Source organism: Archocentrus centrarchus, unplaced genomic scaffold, assembly GCF_007364275.1.
Source record: "Archocentrus centrarchus isolate MPI-CPG fArcCen1 unplaced genomic scaffold, fArcCen1 scaffold_83_ctg1, whole genome shotgun sequence".
In the NCBI taxonomy this organism is placed as follows: Eukaryota; Metazoa; Chordata; class Actinopteri; order Cichliformes; family Cichlidae; genus Archocentrus; species Archocentrus centrarchus.
In genome coordinates, this window is record NW_022060293.1 from 381,902 (window position 1) to 402,432 (window position 20,531).

Below are 20,531 nucleotides of genomic sequence, written 5' to 3' on the forward strand. Positions count from 1 at the left end.
ACATTCTTAAAATATCTGCAATTATTTCACATAATGTTGTTTATTTCTTGCCTGAAAGCAAGCTGGAGCTTACCTTATGAGGACAAATGGGGGGCGGTGAGTTAAAAGACTTCTCTGGTGTCTGGCTCGGGTTCTACAAGAAAAACACATTATCAGCGACGTGTTTTCATTGCAGGCATATCCTTGCAAATCTTCAGTGATAAAAGTTGCAGCTTATTTACTAGTCCTTAGCATTAGCCTTTAGCTGCATGTTTTTAGTGGGGTTAAGTGACACTCAAATTCCACTCTTTACCACCCGGTAATCCAAGACCGCCGCATTTGTTGATGTCACATTTTAAATCTTTATCTTGACAGCACTGTCTTATCAGAGTCACGTGAGTGCAGTGATTTTTATTTTCCCTTATTTCTATCCCTGCACAAAGATTACAAATCCTTCTTTGTCTGAAGATTTCACTGAACATATGTTGGGATTTTTTCATACACGCCCGGCTGCATTTTTTGCGGTTAAATGATTATCACATTGTTAATACACCAATACATCACTCAGATACAAGAAAACACCATTAAAAAGCAGACACAAGGTAAGTCAACAAGCCAACAACAGATGGTCCTGCTGCTTGTGATTATGCAAAGATTCAAAGTATTTGCATACTCACAATGCCATCATAAAAAAAAAAAAACAAACAAACAAAAAAAAAACAATAAGCCATCTTGAGCTGACCTCAGTGAGAAATGAAAAGAGCAATGGGTGAAGCAGACCCAGCAGGGAAGCACAGGGGCTAAGAAAACTTCTTTTGGAATCTACCAAGGGTCTGCCTCCTGGGAAGGCCCTGTTGATTTTCAAGCAGGTGCTTTCAGTTATGTCCTCATTTCCAATTATGTGCCTGTGGTATGTCTGATGCTCTGTGACACTATTAATGGCTGCCTTATGGTATCTCTAGGACAGATGAGACACTCAACTCTCCAGACTCTTAACATCTATATTTCATTGCAGCGTAGAAGGAGAACACCTCTCTGGCCAAGGCAACTAAGAGAGAAAGCGAGAGAGAGAGACGGGAGAAAAAAAGCCAGGCTTTCACTGTAGCGTAAACACCAGGTCATGAAATATAAATGAATAAATGGGCCTTGCTGGGACGGTGGAATTAGTAGACAAAATTTTCCCTACAGATTGAGTAGGCAATATAACCATGATATCTTAATTGATGTGACAAATAAACATGAATTATTTTCTTTGTTGATAGGAGCAGGAAATGGGATTTGCTTCTCCATGTTTCCAGTGGGGGGAAATGAATGACCTTGATTCTAAACACTGCCTCCAAAATTGGGAATATTAGATTCTACAGGATATTGTAGAATTGGAAGGGAACGACAAAAAAGTAGATAAAAAAAAAGAGGGAGCCCAATTAATTATAGTGTGAACTACAGCGAGGCATGACTTAGAAAAAACTCACACAGAACCTTAGAGTAAAATTTCAAGCTCCTTTTAACACTTCTAGTTATTCTAGTATAGTCTATGAAGGTAATAGGGAAAAAAATCTTTGTGAAAATTCTTCTGTGCGTGTGTGTGTGTGTATGTATTCCAAATTGATTGGAAGTTCAACAATGTTAATGTTAAAGACAGAATATTATCATTATTAAAGACTGCTTGATGTTCTTCCTTGCATACATAGCAAAATATGCTGAATATATAACTTATAATAAAGTTGCCTGTTCATATTTTACATCAACCATAGATGATCAAAATTCCCTCCTTGTTCACGCACACACTTATGTAGCAACATTTTTCACAGCTGCAGTTGTTTCTTTTGCTGTTGGATTCTTTAAGTAACGCTAACCACCACTTTACACTTGTGCCATTGTGCCAAAGCTTTCATTAATAAAACCATGCAGCTTCTCCTGCAAATAGCTCATCTCCACTCATTTACAGGAGAGACACGGGATGATGTAATCGGGAGAGAAGCGATAAGCGAAAACATATAGAAGTTAAAAATGGCTGTCATTTTTCAACTCACCTTTGTCTGGGACATTTTGCATCTGATAAAGAAGAATATTGACAATGCTTGCAACAGAGGGATTTGGATTACACCACATATTGATGTTTTTGTCTTTTCACAGTGCACGGTTGGTTATTGTAATTTGACGAGGCCCAGAGAGCACAATGCTATACTTTCCTAAGAAAATGAAATAGAATTTTATGTTTCTGATTTCTTGGAAACACCGTGATGTTTCAGGAATCATTTCTGCTTTGCTTTTACGTTCTTCTTAGTAATTCTTGTGCTCACTCAACAGCCCACAGACTTGGACAAGTCTTAATTCTCTACTTCAATAAATAAAACAGTTTTCTTGTAGATACAGCTGCATAAAAGTAATAACAAAATACTATGACTTGCAAATTATTTAAACCCTACACTTAAGTGTAAATAGTACAAAGCAAAGTTTGAAATGGAGAAAATGTTGTTTTTGGGTTTTTTTTGCAATAAATATGTGCTCATTTTAATATTTAACACCAGCAACGAGTCTGTAAAAAGTTGCATGGGACAGCAGCTACTGTATATTGTCTTTTATCAAAATAAACAAACAACAATAAATAAATAAATAAACTTTTATGAATTTTTGTGCTAAGTGTTGCAATTGCTGTAGTCTGAAGGCATGCGTTCCTTTTGTCGTTTATATAGGATTTCAGAGGGAGTTCTCACTCCCAGTTTGCACATTAAATTGATTGGGTTCACATTTTTCTCTTTACAGGTATTATCACTGCTATGGGACTCGACAGCAAAGAAATGAAGAAACATAAACAACATTAGCATATGGTTAATGTTGTGAAAAGGTGCCTTTTGTCCAGCAGCCTGATCTTTTAGAGTAAAAAAAAAAAAATACAGTAAACATCAGTTTAATAATGTCAATGTGTTTGATGCCGTACATGCACTGTGGCAGGCCAAACAGTTACGCCACAGGGGTTTCCAGTGCAGTGAATTTGTTAGAGTCTATTAGAATAATGGAATCATGCATCATGAAGGTTTTTAATGGTATATTTACATAAGAGTCCAGTGGCCCATTTTAGCAACCAGTGCTCCTGTGTTCTAGTAGCACACTGCGTTGCCTAATGCAAGTTTATCATGTTAAAAGTCTTATTGATGTTAACATATGTTAGCAGAGATGAAAACAGATTGTCCTGAATAGAAAAACAAAAAAGTTGAGCTGGACCATCTTTGGAAACTCACTGAAGTATTCTTGTTTTAAGGAAAACTATTTCATGTGGGAATTAGGGAAAAAAAAAAGAAAAAAAAAAGAAAATGCACAGTGTGTGTTATTCCTTTCACAGACCAACACCATCATGGTCTTAGGTTAAAGTAATGAAAGTGCCAGCTGAGGACCTCTGAGGTGTCTGTCTCTCTGTTGAAAAGTTTCCCACATAGAATCTTAAATTTCTTTGGAACAAGCGTACTTTGAAAAGTTTCAGATGAAAGTTTTCTTGTTTTTTCCTTTCTTTTCTTAAAAAAAATTTGAGACTACGGGCAAAAGCAACTCTTCTTTGAAATGGGCCTTTATGTGCCTATTAAGATACTTCAAAAAAAATCATAAATGTTTTTTTTTTTTTTTTATAAATCATTATTTGTCATTTATATAATTTCTGAACATTTTAATTGTATGTTAGATTTTTTAAAAAATGAACACACGTTAAGCTTCAGTTAAACCTTTTCAGCTGCGGGCTCTCACATGTTCCCTCCTCTCTTTGGCTCCGGGATCAGACTCTCACAAAGATTTTTAAGGTTTTGATATACAGGACCACTTCACCTCAGTTCATTGTCCTTTCATTCTTTGGCCCAAAGAATGAGTAGCTTAAATTATATTTATTTATTTAGTTTGAATTGTAGGGCTTAACAAAGTTCTTCTAAAAGCAAGTCTCACCAGTCAGCAGCCATGTACACCTCCCAGCACCTGTTTGGGCAGTTAGTAAATTTCAGTGATCGCCAGGAAACTGCGTGTATGAAATGAAAAGATGTGTCCATGCACATTGACCACAGAAAGTCAATGAGATTCAGCAACTTCAAGTAACAAAAAACAAACAAAAAAGCGCTGCTGGCATGAATGGACCAGATATCTTTTTTTCCAACTCTGAGGTGAGAAATGAAAGCAACTATAAACCAGAGCACAGTATACCATTGATTGACATATGGCCTTGTAGTAAATACATTACTGGGTTACCTAGACAACCAGAGTCTGCAAGTTAACTTCAAAGTCATGCAGACAAGTGAACTGCTACCTGTGTGGATGCAGCTAAAGGCTTTTAAAAGATTTTCTACTATCAGCTTTGCTGCTGTAGATATATAGATAAGCTGCAGTCCATAGATTCTTTCAGGATTGTGTTATAGGCGAGTACCACGCCTCTCTTATAATGTCTCTGGCTTTAACTTTCTTCTAGTGGATGAACTGTGTTTAATGACAATGGTTTTCAGAAATGTGTCTGAGCCTGTGCAGTGATTTCCACTGCAGAACTACAGAACTGTGTCTGTTTTAATGCAGTTGTGCCTGAGAACCCAAAGAAGGTGTTTTCTGCCTTATCCATTATGCACAGAGATTTCAAAGTCTTTGCACTCTTTGACTTTAAGTAATGAATAAAATCCCAGATTTCTCGACAATTTTTTTGAAGACACATTTTTTTGGGGAAGTTGTGAAACCCTTCAGGCTCTTGGGGATAGTGAGAGTTTTACATGCAGTAAGACATGTTCACCTCATTAGTAATGATGTTCCTGATGATGTTTTACTCATGTCCAGTCCCTGTAACAACTTTTTAATGTGTCAGATGCATCCATAAAATTTTAAATGAGTATATATTTTAGAATTTCAACATTTTGTCATTAGGTATGTTGCCTTTCTACCATTTTAATCGGATATAAGGTTTATAAAAAACATTTTGTAAAACTTCCATTTTTTTAATATTTAGATTAATCTCCAGCGTAGAATTAGCCAGAAACCCAGTTTGATTGGGAGAAGCATTAGCCCAAATCCTGTATAGCTTGCATTCTGTTTCTGTGGCAGATGTAGTAGTCTAGTCACATATACTGAGCCAACTTCCCCAACAAGTATATAAAAAAAACAAAAAAACACAAAAAACAAGAGCACTATTCAGTGCTGAGTGGACACTGACTTGTGGCACATTTGTGTTTCTAGTCCCATCAACTCAGCCTCCATTTTCTCCACACACAAGGAGGCTTTATACTGTCGTCTTCCCCAGCGCCCACAAAAGTACTGCACTACATTTAGTAAACTGTATTTCTACCAGCTAGTTACTGCTCTTCCAGCTCTGTTTGTCACCCCAACATTGTTTTACCCCTCCTCCCCCAATAAAATATAGTTCTCTCACTAGGATTAAAGGAGCATTGTAGTTCAAGGATTATCAAATGCCTTTGATCATGTGACTGCCATGTTTTTGATCTGCAGCACATAGCACCAAATATATTCTCTTTTTCTTGCCTTCTGTCTCTTTGCCTCTCCATGGATTTCCCCTTGCTCGCTGGTTCTCTGCAAAGTGAGAATAATACTTGACAGGCTTTGAAAGGAGAAAATGTAACAAGTATAAAACACATATTTGTAATATTGTGACGATAGAGATCATGCTTCCACTGCTTATCAATCCACAGAAACAGTAAAGTGCTGTAAAGATGTCCGGCGCTGAAGTTCGGTTAACACTTGACACTATGACATGTAGGAATATTGATTTTATTTTACAATCGTCTATAAATTTTCTTAATACACATTTAACATTTAATGTCCCCCCCCCCACCTTTGAGGCAATGACACAGATGTTTGGAGCATAAAGAAATCGACCGCAGATTATTTGCCTTTGAAACATGAAGTAAGGATTCAATGCCTTTATCCCCCCCACTGCAACCCCAGCTGCACCCTGCTGATGTTCATTAGCAATTTCTGAGCCTTGGGCTATTTTGCAGTGTTTCAATCCCTGCATTATTATTTAGTGGCTGACTTGGACATGCAATCAAAAGGACACGCAATATGTGCAACACTTGTATCTCAAAGCAATGGCTGTTCCATGATGCCCAGACTAAAAATGTATAATTGTGAGCCAGGGGATCCATGGCTGAAATTTAGTCAACATCCCTCAAAAAATGTTTTTTATCCTCATTGTACAATCACCTCCTATTAATGTCATTGCCAAGTCAAAAACGGAACATATCAAAACAATTATTTTGATGTGACTTCAAGCAACACAGCATTTCAATGTGAATGGCACTCGAACCTTAAATCATTATAAGGCGTGGTTTCGGGCAACGAAAGCCCATCAAAAAATGATTGAATATCATTTTAATGGGTAGAAACCTACAAGGCTTTCATACTGTCTACCTGCCATGTTATTAGATAGACCATGCCAGTCAAGCTGAACAACACAAAATCAACATACAGACAGGCTGACAAGACGTAAGCATACTGCCTTCCATCTTCCTCCCAGCTTGGCATGTTTATCTAGTCTTCCATGTGAGCTTAGTGCAGTACTGTGCATATGCATACAGAATGATGAAGGTTCAGAAACTAGTGCCTGAAGGAAGCTGCACATATAGCACAAGCTCTTTGAAATTGTGCCAGAGTGGGCCTCATTTGCAAAGCAATTTGACAACAAAAGTAAAATACTCTGCAACCTCAAACCAAATTCTACAGATGCCAAATGGTACGTCTCTGCAGTTTGCTGAGAGAGGGAATTCAAGAGAGTTACATCCGGTGTCTTGTGTGTGTGCTTCTGACATGGCTTATTTGCAGGCCTAGCATTACACCAGTGCAATGTCATGATTGCTTTGGCAAGGAAAGGGGGTCTTATTTACATGAGGGAGTCCGCACAGGAGTTTGCCTTTGACCAAGGTGCCAACAAGCCTGTAGAAAACAATGTAATTACAACCTACAAAGCTGCTTGTTTAAAACAAGCTCTTACTTAAAACAGCAGAACACTGCACTGGTAAATAAGTCAGTTATCCAATTGTACAAGAGTGACAATTGCGGTAATGTTTAATCAGATTATCCCTTATACCGTCAAATGAAATTTAAATTGTAGAGCCGATGCATGTGATTAAATGAAGTATTTCCTGTTTAAATATGCAAAGTGTTCACACACTGTTATCCTCCTCAAGTCGAGGAGAATGCTGCGCACCTCCAACATTAAACAGCTTGCCAGTGTCAACACTTGAGCCATTCCCCATTTACTGTAGAAATTTCTTGTCCCTGTAATTCTGAACAGTTTCCTGGTAGCATGGATTGTTTTTACAAATGCAATATTGTTGTGGATTAACTAGAGTTGGATTTCACTGTATGCGGGCTTCTGGTAATCTAAAATATGCTGCAAAAGCTTAATATTGTTTTTATTGCTATGACTTTGCATTAGGAGATTTTGCTTTCAGTAAGTTCACACAGAAAAGGGACACAATAACAACATTCTTCAAGCTGATCCTGACAGTGCTATATATGCCATGCTCTGGATATACCACACTTAGAGGTTAAACAAAGGTTTATGTATCAGTTCACGCTCTAACTCAATCCAAAATAAAGATACGATTCACTAATCATCATATTTCGTTCCTCGTTTGTTTCATTTGAAAAGAATGGCTCTGCCAAACAATAAGTACAGCGCATCATTCACTGGCTGTAATCACTGATGATGGTGGCAATGATGAGTTTGTTGAAATATGAATTAAGTAATACATTCTGAATCAATAATTCATCAGAGAAAATTACATTAGCATGTATTAAGCACCACGTATATTTTTTTTCCAGATTATTTCAACAATTATCCAAAATGCATGATGTAAACATTGTGATTTATACAACAATTAACGTGGCTTTGGATAAAGTTATAAATAATATTATGTGTGTTTAGATATTTGTGAATATTTCTGAAACATAAGCAAATACTACAAAACTACTATTGCAAAGTACTTTGCAGAAAAAGGCCAGTTCAATAGAAATTGAGGCCACGAGATGAGAGACTGCATGCTGAAAAGCTCTCTAATCCAGTCATATTTTGGGTGACTTTCTAAGATAAATACTTTGGCATTGTCATGATGAAAGACCCTTGCCTCATTTAAGTGTCTTTGGGATCTCGATCAGTCCACATGGCAGGAGTCAGACTTGTACACTTGACCATATAATATGGCATGCTTGTCGAAACCCGGAATGCATTTCTCTCTTCAAAGTATATTTCTTGGCTTGCTCTCTCCCTCACTCACTCCCTCAAACCAATTTGTCATTCTAAGCCTAGCCTCACTGCTGCCAGCGCCCGGATGATAGCAGTGGGCCTTTCTGATCCCGGCAGTGGCTAGGGAGCAGGCCAAGTGTTACGCGAGCCACCCTGGGACACCAAGCAGGCGCCTCTGCCGGCTGATGCACGCCTCCACGGCCGAGAGCAACTGGCTTTGCAGATGCTTTCGATTCGACACAGAATGAAGCTCATCTACTTTGCGAGGACATTTGCTTTGTGTTTGTGCACTGCATATGAGCTTGTATGTGTATTTTGTGAGCAAGTGTGCATGTGCACGCGTGTGTGTGCGTCAAAAAGATTAAGAGTGGTCTCTCTGTGTTTATGCTTTTAAGTTTGTGTGCATGTATGAGAAGCTGTTGACAAATGAAATGAAATGCTGAAATGAGGCCACATTGTTTTTTTTTCCACTTTCTTTTTTTTTTTTTTTTGCAATTATAGTATTCACTAAGTTCTCATGACTGGCAGTACTACTTCTCTGCAAATGTTCTTTAGAAGTAAACTAGTCACCATTTTCGTCTACTGGCAGACGTTCCTCTCAAGAGCAAGAGGCAGCAGAACACTGCTGTTGTCACTTCATTATTCCTGTTTTAAACAACCATTAATGTCCTCATTCAAATGCTTGGATGCTGCTTTGCTGTTAAGCTTATCAGCAACAGTCAACCGATTTATTACTGCAGTTCCCTCTCTAGTCGGGTAAGCAGAGCATTAAGTGTATACAAAATTACATTAGCTACACATTGTTATTGACTTCTTCTCATGGTCAGGCAATGGCTTTTTTGATAAATGACAATATGTAACATCTTATCAAGTTATATTATTTAGTGCATGAGCTACTAAGAAAAAAAAACAAACAAAAAAAACACTGATTTGACTCCTGTTTGGCAAAAGAGGTCAGAATGACAAATATGATACATAACAGAATATGTGAGAAACAAGGATAAAAAAAACAGAAAATTTGGAAGTAAGTCTTACAATTGTACTCCTCATCAGTTAAAGGCAAGATGCTCTTGTTTAGATGAGCAGTCTACTCTTTTTTTTTAAGCTGCTCAATACTGACCTTTCCTTGTGTTTTTGTTTTGCAAGCTTTATAACAGTTATTTAGGATTAAAATATGCATGGCTAATGGCATTTGACTAGGAGAAAAGGTATTTATCTTGACACACAGACCGTCCCCCAGTATTTTGTACCCTACAATTAGCTCTCTGACAGCAGTCCCCTTCATCTGCCTGAAAATTGAGACCACAAGTAGCTCATTGAACACCTAGACCAAACTTTCTTGTTAAACACTGATATCCGACTCGCAAAGAAAGCAACACCGGGCTTTTATCTGTCTGGGCACAATTCAGTATTTGATTAGGAATAAATCTAGAAGGCTCCAATCAGTTTCCCTTGTATGAGCACAGTTAACATGTGTGTGACTGCTCCTTGAGCGCTGATGGCAGAGACATGGGCTATTAAGGCCAGAGTCCAATCAAACCAGCTGTGTGCCATTCCCCCCATGGCACTGGCCGTGCCAGGCATGTGTTCCACACTACTAGCAGAAACAGAGACCTTGACCAAACCTTCAGTCTGGGGAGTCGTGGCCACACATGAACCAGGACATGTAGGCAGATTGGGGTTTTAGCAATACAAACATGTTTTTTTTTCTGAGACAGTGCTTCTATGGAAGCATAAATAATCTCATTGGTTGCGTTAAACCTCAGTGGAGAACTTCTCTGGCCAAGCAGCAGCAGGCTGCTAAAGCCTGTGTAAAAGGCGGAGTCAAGACAGAAAGTATTGCTGAGAGACAGCATATAATTAATCCAGGATGGTGATGAATGTCAAAAACTCACCTTTTTATAATTTATGTTAATATATTGTTTAATATATTTAACTAACTAGCTTTTACTGTAAAATACAACATGACTCTTTTCTTTTCCTATTGATCAAAAAAACAAATCACAGTTCTTTATTCAGTTAATAAAAAACCAACAAATGTTAAAAATTGCTTTTGTGAAAAAAAATATGATCCTCAGTTTTCAAATATGATTTAAATATAATTGCCTGTTAAATCCAACTGGACACATCAATCTAATATTATATAATTCATATATCTACTAGTCACCTAATGATTCTCCGCATTCCCCACAGCCCAACCAAGTCTGAACCTGACCACATTCCCAACTCCAGCTTCCCCCCTTTTTAGATCTCACATGGTACAAAGTGTTCATTTGAGAACCAGCTTTAGCATTTCTCAATTCACCACCCAAACACACACTGGCTACTCAAATACACAAATGAGTTAATTATTTATGGTTAAAATTATTCAAAGAAAATACAATATTATGCTGTGCAGTGCATTCATAATTACAATAAATGTAGCAGTGTACCAGTTTTCAGATTCAATAAACTTAAAACAGGATCGCTCTAAAGAGGGTGCTCTGTCAATTGTTACAAGATTTCGCTTTTGATTACATGTTTCAGTCCAGGCCTCCTTTGGTGAATTCTGATCTTGCTTTTACCCCACCCCCTCAACACAAAACATTTTCTCTGAATGACATGTCAAACCATTAGCAGGCTATCAAATGGAGACACATACAAGGCCTTCTAAACACCTATTAGAGGTATCGATAGCAGAGGCAGAGATTATGACCATGGAATGGAGAGGATATTTGTGTCTCCCACTTCGCATTGCCAGCATCTTTGAAAAAACCTTTATAGATTTGGACAGAGGCAAAGGAAAGCTTTATCAGCACCAACACAGAGAAACACATTAAGAGATCAGAACCCCAAAGGTCAATTGTGGCTGTGGGCGGTGCTTTGTTCTGGTGTCCTCTCTGTTTATACTGCACTGGAGCCAAGTGACCCATGTGAAAACAAGTAATGATACCAATTTGTGTACATTTTAGAAGTGCAATAGAAACTGAACACGGTTCTCAATCCTTAAGCTAAAAAAGTGTTGATTTTTCATTTATACGCATATAAATAAACACTTCTAGTGCTTGGCATTGCTCTTTATCACGTTCCCAACAATATGATGACAGGCACTGATGTAACGCAGAATAATATGACAGTGAAAATAAAATGTCAAACTGTGTCTTATATAGATAACTGGAAAATTTTACTGATCTGTCCGCTATGATGGATCGAAAACTGAGCCCAAATGCCATTTTTAATTCCACTATCTTTTTTTAGGAAACTGTTGCTGGAGCTGTATGCATGATGAGCTGTTATTAAAAAAAAAAAAAAAAAAAAAAAGCATATATATTTTGTTACACTGTGTTGTGATTTAGTTGTATTTTGCAGGGCAACACTACTCACTGTGACAAAATGAGACAAATCCTTAATCCCTCACAAGATAATAATAATAATGTAATCCTTATTCCCATATGGAACTGTATTCAGAAAAGAGAGTTTTTGGCCCCACAGAGGTTCTATTCAAGAAGAAAAGCAATGGGAATTTACTTAAAATACATGGCAATTAAAATAAGACATACTGTCCAATCCTTCCCACCATGCTAATCCTTTCTGATACAGATGTAGCTGTTGTAGTATAAAAAAGTTTCTCATTTGACGGTGTCTATTGTGTATCTGTACACAATGCTGTACACTTACTCTATTCCCAAGTGTATTTCTTCAGACAATGATGATATTTTTTTTTCATATGCCAGTACATTCAACTGGTGATCTGACAACGTGCCATTTGAAGGATGCACACGATTTTATACATAATACAAAATACATGTAGGGGGGGAAAAAAGGAAAAAAAAAAATATAGCTGCAACAGCTGCTGCACTGTTACTGTAGAATAAATGCAGCACAGATGAAAGATGATGAGGGCCCTTTTACTTGTGGACTTCACAAACATCTTCGAACACACACATGAGCAGGCGTTCACACAGAGAAACACATCCACAAATGCAAAACGCAGGAAAACGCAAGGTTTTGATGCAAAAGACAACTAATTTGAAAAATAAACGGAATCTTTCCCAGCCCTGAAAACTGTTTATGACCACATAATGATGGTGAATCACATCACGTTCATGATTCCCATCTTGCTATTGGCATGTAGGCCATTATAAAATGTTAATTGTTATGCTAATTTTTCAGTGATAACTGTAGATGAACAAAAGTGCATGTATGAGGAATACTCCATGCATAATGCATAGTTCTTTCATTCGCTTATAATATTTTCTGTATTTTAGTTTTCCATTTCTTTTGTCTTTCATTCTGAGCTTTTTTTCATTTTGAAAGGCAGTCTCTCTAAACCCAATACAGTTTCTCGCAGCGTGAGGCAGCTTCAAAGCCCTGCTCTGTGGTCAGGCCCGTCGATCCTCTCACCCACCTCCCGGTTGTTTAAGAGAGCAAAAGCACAGCAGTGCAGTTTCTTAAACACACAGATACACCCCAGCACCAACAGAGGGACTGCTGTTTGTCCAAAGGAGTCTCTCTTTCTCTTTCACTCTCTCTCCCTCTCCTCCTCTTTCACTATCTCACCTTGGACTCTGACACCCCTCCTCACTTTACCAACCCTCCTCCATAGACCTCATTATACCAGGATACTCCTCTCTCCTTCTCTCCACCCCTCTTTCTCCCATCTAACTGGGCAGCTCCCTCATTTTACAATTTACCTTCCGCTCCTTCTGTTATACTCACTCCATCTGTCAGTTACCATACTCTCTATCCCTCTACCTTCATTTACCTTTTTCTATCCCCAGCTACTTCAGCTGCCTTCACTCTTTACCTGGCACTCTATTCTGATGTCCTGCCTCCTCTCTATTTTTGCAGCAGCTCAATCTCTATCGCCGCCTCTGCCTTACACCTCGATCTTGATGTAGCCATCCCTCTAACCACACACGCAATGGCATCACACTAAATCCAGATGGGTTGCCATTACCTCAGAAGGGGAGTTGAAGTGAAAGGTGGCTATTGAAGGTTTGGTGAACAAGCCATGCCCACCCATGTCTGAGTGAAGGCTGGCTTCTGGGGCCCCTTGGTGGGGAGCAAGAATTGGTACACTGGAGTGCTCATTATAGCTCTGTAGGGACTGTCCTGCAGGGCATCTACTGTGTGGCTTTGGAGCTCATTACGCCAGGCAGCCACGGAGCTCAAGGCACCCAGAAGCAGCAGGGCTTGTTGCAGAGATAAAAAAGGGGAGGGCTAGCCAGATTACCCTTAATCAGAGGCACCTGTAGACAGCCGGCGCCTCCCTCCTCATTGCCTTCCGTGAAGCCCCTTTCCCCTTCCCAACAGGCACAGACTTTTTCTTGCTGCTGTAATTATTGCAATTGCTTCACTTGACTTTCACTCCTGAGCACGGAGTTGCACAGTTTGCCTTCTAATGAGAAACTCAAGCTATGATCCAGAGGTGTTATTTATTTATTTAATTATTTATTCAACACAGCATGTATAATGTCAATTATTTAAATTAGTGTGATTTTTTTTCTTTTTTTTTTTTGCACACGGTGCTTTGCAGAGTTCTCCCTACTGTGTGTTATTGGCACTCAACTCACATCACACTCCTCATTATGGCGGATGGAGAGTTAATTAAGTTTTAATGTGTCATGTCCACCAAAATGAAGGGATCAGCTTCAAATCAACTATTATTGAAATAGGAGTTGTCGCATATTAAGAAATACCCGGCTGCAAAGTCTCTTAAAATGGAAAAGCAAATTATTCGGGCAATAACTAAAGAAAATGTATCTAAACAAAAGTCTGAATGGACGAGAATGGCTTTGTTCAGTATACACAGTCACGGTTTTGAGATTTTAAGTTTCATACTTACCCAGTGAATCTCTTTTCTTCCACCTGTAAACTGATATGAAACCAGCACTACCCTGCACTGAGAACACTGACAATTCCTTCTCGCCTATTTGCATAAGGAATGTTACTGTCAGTTGTTTGGGCAAATGTCTATTACTAAAGTTGACACAATAAACAAGTACTGACTTTGATGTGAGTTAGAGGGTGCTAGCTAAAGTCTGTTTTAAGTGCTGTGGAGATGTACAGTGGGAATTAATAAAAACAAGAACAGTGTGATGTGCATGACTGAACCACTTTTGTGATTCTCCCCTTCCTTGCACACCTCCCTTCAGGTGCCGAGATGTTCTTTGAAACCAACTGTCAAGCTGTTGTCTGTGCAGGCAGCATACAAAGAGTTCATCCAAAACCTGCACTTTATTTTTTGATGCACTTGAATATTATGTGACTTGGTTTTCTTAACACACTATTTGTGATATGTTTGAGACAACGCTAATCACATTTATCAGTATAGTACTTAGTCTAATTCTGAACAGCGTGAAGTATAATTATGGTACGGTGTTACATATATACAGGTATATTCAAGCACTGAACAGTTTATGCCGCGGCTGTGCTGCAGGGGAAAAGTAAAACGTCATCGTGAAATACTTAAATTGCCATTCAAATTACATTATTTAATGTCACTTAATAGGTATTAGGATTTATAAAACCAAAAAATGCATAAACATTTAAACTCCTAAGCTGCTAAAACTCTCCGCCCACATTAATTTATCATGTCACAAAACAGATTCTGCTTCAATTAAATTAATACGCCCACTTATAAAGTGGTTTCTGGATTTATGATTTCAGCCTACAGTACCCATTATTTATTTATTTATGCATTTATGTATTTATATTTTGGGGCAGGGGTATTGTTTTTCTACAAAAAAAAAAAGAAAAAAGTTGTGTTGTGGTGAGAAATGCTATTGCTTGTGAACAACACGCACACAGAAATGGATCTTTGGTGAAATAATCACAAGAACCAACTGTCTGACGAAAGAAACAGTTTACTGTCACATAAATATCTAAAGAGTTCTGTCACTAATCATGGAATGTGGCCTCATTATTTCAGCTTGATGAGCTGCCACACCTGACAGAAATATGACATGAATAACAAAAACAAAAGATTTGTGTTGAGAGGCTGATCAACTCATTCCCTCAGTGCCCACTAAGAAGGCTTACTTCATGGGATACACAGCAGTTACACCGTGGGGGGAAAAAATCAAGTTCAAAGAAGTTGTCGTCTCACAAACTGGAATAAAGTGGTGAAACATTCAAAAAAAACATCCAGTTTTATATGTGTTTTATCTCCAAGTTTAGCAGATGAAATGGAAGCGGCACGCATTTTGTTTTGCCTGCAGTGGTAAGGCAAAAGGTGAAACAAAGAAACAAAAAGCAGGAAATAGAAAAGAGGCACTTTCAACGTATGATGTATTTTCAATCTCTGTCATGGTCACAAATCAAAATCCCCAAAGTTTTATAAAACATGTCGACCCAGCAGCCTTCATTTGTACTTCTATATTCTGTTTGTAGTTATGCAAGAAACTAAAACCTAAAAGCTTATGACAGACTTGCGGGGACTAAATTGTCATAATTTTTTTTGCTGCTTACAAGATGATGGATTACCTTCATCACTGTAAGGCCTCTAATCTAATCTGGAGCTGCTCTCATCAAACACCTCAGAGAAAGTGAGCTGATCTAGGATCACTAAATGTGTCCTTGTTTTTTCTCCATTTTCAACATGATCTGAAGCTAAAACTGATGTTAGATCAGCATGGGCACTTTGGAAATAATAGTTCTGATCTCATTTGTGCTCTGATGAAAGACACTACCATTTCTGAACATCTGTATATAAGGATAGATAGATGATAGATAGATAGATAGATAGATAGATAGATAGATAGATAGATAGATAGATAGATAGATAGATAGATAGATAGATAGATAGATAGATAGATAGATAGATAGATAGATAGATAGATAGATAGATAGATAGATAGATAGATAGATAGATAGATAGATAGATGGATGGATGGATGGATGGATCACTGCAATCTGTTTTTCAGTTTCAGCAGAAGTCTGCAATTAGGATACTTTTTGGCTTTCCTTCTCCCTGCCCACACATAATGACACACTTGAGTTGTTAGGTCTGCCGTTCAGGATATACCACGGCCAGAGTTCTCATACAAAATGATAGTGGAATGTTAACTGCAGCGTAGTGTATTTCTTTTCTTCAGGTTGCAAGTACATTTGTTTTCATTAGATGGGATTGGTCAGCAGTATAGGCCCCTGTGTCCAGTAATGAAGCATACAATTGGAGGCCCGTTATAGACTCCCAGTAAAATAAAAGATATATTGATCTTAAATATTTCCACGCTCTGGTGTCTCTCTGAACAGCTGTTACTGCCATTGTACCACAAAATCCTCGCTGTGACAATTTTTAGGCAATATTCAATCTTTTTTCTCACATATCACACTTTATTTGTGACTAGCAAAAGCATTTCTACAGGCACATGTTGTAGACTCTATATACAAACTGGATTTCCTAAAATATTAAGTCTTAAAACAACAAGGCGAAGGACTTAGTAAACCAATCACACCTAATGTAAAGCAGCAATGAAAACAAACCATACGCAGAGGTGCAACACTGAGCATTAATGAAATCACAAAGCTGGAACTCAGTAGACTCCTGTCTGTATTGTGCAATGAAACAGAACAGAACAGGAAAGCAACTGATGCATGCAAGTCACAGTCACAATTACTATTTCATTAAGGAGCTGCCACCATTGGCAGGCGTTCTCTGGCTTTGTTGTTGAGATGCTGGCATGGCACCGGAAGGGGGGTGGGGACGGAGATTTTGGGTGTCGGAGGGGAGATCTGGGAAGGAGGGGGGGCTATGGGTGGGAGGAAACATGCTTCAATTTGGGTCATCTCCCAGTCTGCATGGGGTCGGGTGACAGAGCCTTTTCTGCACCTAATCTGAAAACACATATGGTGTAATGGGCATCCACCTGAATTAATTGCCCTAATTATTCCTAATACAAGAGGGACAGGGAGTTTGAGACATGAAAACAAAAATGGTGAAAAAAATGATACGCCATGTTAGTCCCGTAAAGACTTATTGCTGCAGCATGCATGCATTTAAGGAGATGAAGGCAACCTGTCAAGATGACAAGCCATCTCTTAATTGCGTTAAAAAGAAGAACATGTTCATACTTTAAAGAGTGTCGTGTGGTTGTTGGGGGAGGGGGAGACGGAATCTTAGTTACCACATCTGAAGCAGCCAGGCGCCATGAGTCAAAGCTGCCTTGGAGGCCACAGTGCACCAAGCTAAACAGCTTTTCTGCGTATCTCATGGCAACTTTTCATACGCAGCCCAAAAAATAAGCAATAAACAACAATGAAACATTAAGAATTTCTAGTTACACAGAGAGTAAAAGGTGAAAAGAATGCAATGGTGCTACTTGGTTGAAGTGAACTTCTGCCGTTGTGATACAGTGAAATCATTGTCCAGAATAAAATTGAAGAAAGGGTCATAACCTGATCAACGAGTATGTACTAAAAAAAAAGAAAATAGTTATAGAAAACAAGAGATTTCAATCCAGAATAATAGGTGTGTAAAAAAAATAAATTAAAAAAAGAAGAAAAGACAAAAAAATTACTGTGACTAAAATGCCAGCATCTCACTGCACAAATAGCTGGAATTATAGCTCATTACAATTTATTTTTAAATTAGCTTTAGTTAGCCTGACCACCTCAACCATCACAAACTGCGGCTGATGGTAGCTAATTTTTGCAGGTGTTATACTGCACTTTATTCATCTCACTTTATGTGTAACTGGTTATGTTAATAGGATTTCAACTCAATTTATTCAAGTGCTGATCAATGGCATGCAATCTCGGCACTTCATGCATTATGTATTTTAATGGAACTCACTTGTTTTATGGCTGAATGGCTAAAGGTTAACAGTCCCAATAGGTGGGGCTCCCTAAAGACTAATCTGAACTTCAAACACAGCTTCTTTTCACATCACAAGGCAAAAGCGAACAACAACAGAAAAGTTGTTTTTATCACTACCTCTTATGGCTCATTGAGAGAAAGAAGCGATTTATTACCTTACATCCTTTGCTCATATTAATGTGATTAAAATGCCCATGGATATTTTACTCTCTGTGGGAAGTGAGTGAGAGAAAAAGAGGAGTTAGAGGTTGGGGAATTGGTAAGAAGGGTGCTCATGCAAAGAGGGTCCAGGGGAAAAGTGAGGGTGGGAAATGATTAGAGGAACGTGTAGGTGGGGGAGAAATGAAAAATGAGAGGAAGGGAGGGAGTGGGATAGCATAAGTGGGATAAAATCTCAGCCCAACAACAGACCTAGATATGTCACAGTTTCCATAATTATGCTAATTTCCATATCATGATTTAACTGGCATTTTCACATTGAAAATGAGTCATTTCACCAGTGAGATCTTAAGTCTTGTTCTCTTCAGTTTAATATGGAAAACATCCAGGCGTCTCTGAGGACCCTTGTCTCTCTCCACTGCCACTCCCTGCTCTATAAAACTGGCATGCTATTCCCAAGATGAGAATCCCACTGGACTATGTGAGGACTGTGCATTAAAAACCCCTCCGGTCCCTTCTAAATCTAGAAGTGGAAGACAGAAGGGGCTGGAGACACATCCTGCGAGGGTCACTCGGCAGTTTTCACCTTATTGTCTTCGCAGTCATAAAAATTTGCCTGTGGCTTCTTTGGAAAATGATGTTGAGCTGCCCACAAGATGACTTTTTTTTTTTTTGGTATCCTTATGGAAAGTCTACATTTTAAGAAGGCATTTTTGTCACCTTGCCAAAGAGAAGCTACTTGGAGATCTCTATTATGCATATTATGCATTGAAAATGTCAGCAGTGTAATGGATTGTTGAAAAGATGTAAAGATTTGATCAGGGGTTATTTAGAATGATGAAAAAAAAAAGAAGCTATTTCAGAGCTTAAATGGACAAGTGTTGCAGCAAGCCTCGCAGCTGGCCTGCTTGAATATGGATTGCACTGCAGGGACATTTTACACTATTGCTAGGTAAACAGGCATGAATGCATGAATCAATTCAGAACAAGTTAATGAGAATGAAACTGACTTGTGCAATCAAAATTTGGCTGCATTAGCTGCCATTATCATTCTGTCATTGCTTTGGTTTCACATGGATGAAAGTGGATTAATGGTAAAATGTATGATTGCTAAGGGAATAAGGGTATTTGGTGAGGCGAGTGGAGGCTTAAAGCTGTCAGAATATCACTTAGTCAACAAAAGATTCCAGTCAGAAACATGTAGTATAACTTGTAAAGAAGCACTTGCCCTCAACACAGCCTGTGCAGGTTCCAGCCATTTTAACTGGCGCCATCAGTCTCCTCCAGGTAATGCAATTAGATGCCACTAATATCTTGGGATGCTCTTCAAACTGCAAAAGCACTTTTGCTAAACAGCACACACTGTAATAACTAGTGACAGCACTCAAGGAGGCAGATTGAAAAAGCTTTTGCATGTGATTGGTTCAAGTAATTGCACATACAGAATGCTCCGACTGATAGAAAACTGAAAACAGATGTTATCCAAACCTATGCTGGCTTGTTCGTGTTGTTCCGAGGCATGATAACTTGGATTAAAGCATGCATACTAAATTTGGAAGGTGGGCTTGGGCAGCCATAAAATGGAATTATACTTTTGCTCTCCATTTGTTCGAATTCAGCCTAAAGATCAGTTGTCTAGATGTCTATGTAAAGATGAAATCAAGTGACTCAGGAAAAAAAAGAAAACAAAAAACCCCATCATGGTAAATGAGACTCCTCTCAGACGTTATGTATGTCCTTTGGTATTCACATTTAGAACCACCTACTATAGCCCCAGAGTACACTGAGGGAAGCTGCTTAGCTTTCAGACCATCAATACATCATGGCAATCTTCTTGCTACTAAAACTCAGAACAGTCAGTTGCCCACACTTAACTCATGCAGGCAAACAAATGTATATAAAAGCACATACGGTGCATCAAGAAAAGGCCATAGGGCTGCAGACATAACTAATCAAAAGTTCATTGAATTATTGTAATCTTAGCTTTAATCTCTTCACTTGACGGATTAACTAGAATATCAAAGAACACAATGCAATATAACTAAATAGGGCTGATCAGGAGCTGAGATAGTGACTATGTATCCAGAGAAACAGAGATAGAGAGACAGAGAGTGAGGGAATAGGATCTGCTTCTTGCTCCCACTATTCCCCTCAAGGCAACGTCAGGATAAATCTTCTAAGGGATTATCCCGGCTACACAATGTTCTCTGTTCTGCCCATTGTATGCCTCTTTAAGCACAATTGATAAATTAGTTATTTATATTGTGCATGGATCAAAGTCAAACACTGGATTTTCTTTTGATTGTCTGGTTTGGGAAGCATTACAAATAATCGGCTGTGTGTGTTCCTTCTTGCCAAATTCCACTGTGT

The 20,531-nt window shown here is 38.5% G+C and overlaps 1 protein-coding gene across 1 annotated transcript in view; it reads right to left on the bottom strand.

The window, feature by feature from the left end:
• The window catches only part of pcdh11 (protocadherin 11), a 142,344-nt gene that overhangs the window by 86,698 nt on the left and 35,115 nt on the right, over positions 1-20,531 (bottom strand). Inside the window, exon 4 of the mRNA XM_030725911.1 lies at positions 74-133. Coding sequence (XP_030581771.1) covers positions 74-133 — 60 coding nt within the window. The remainder of the gene's footprint in view (positions 1-73; positions 134-20,531) is intronic.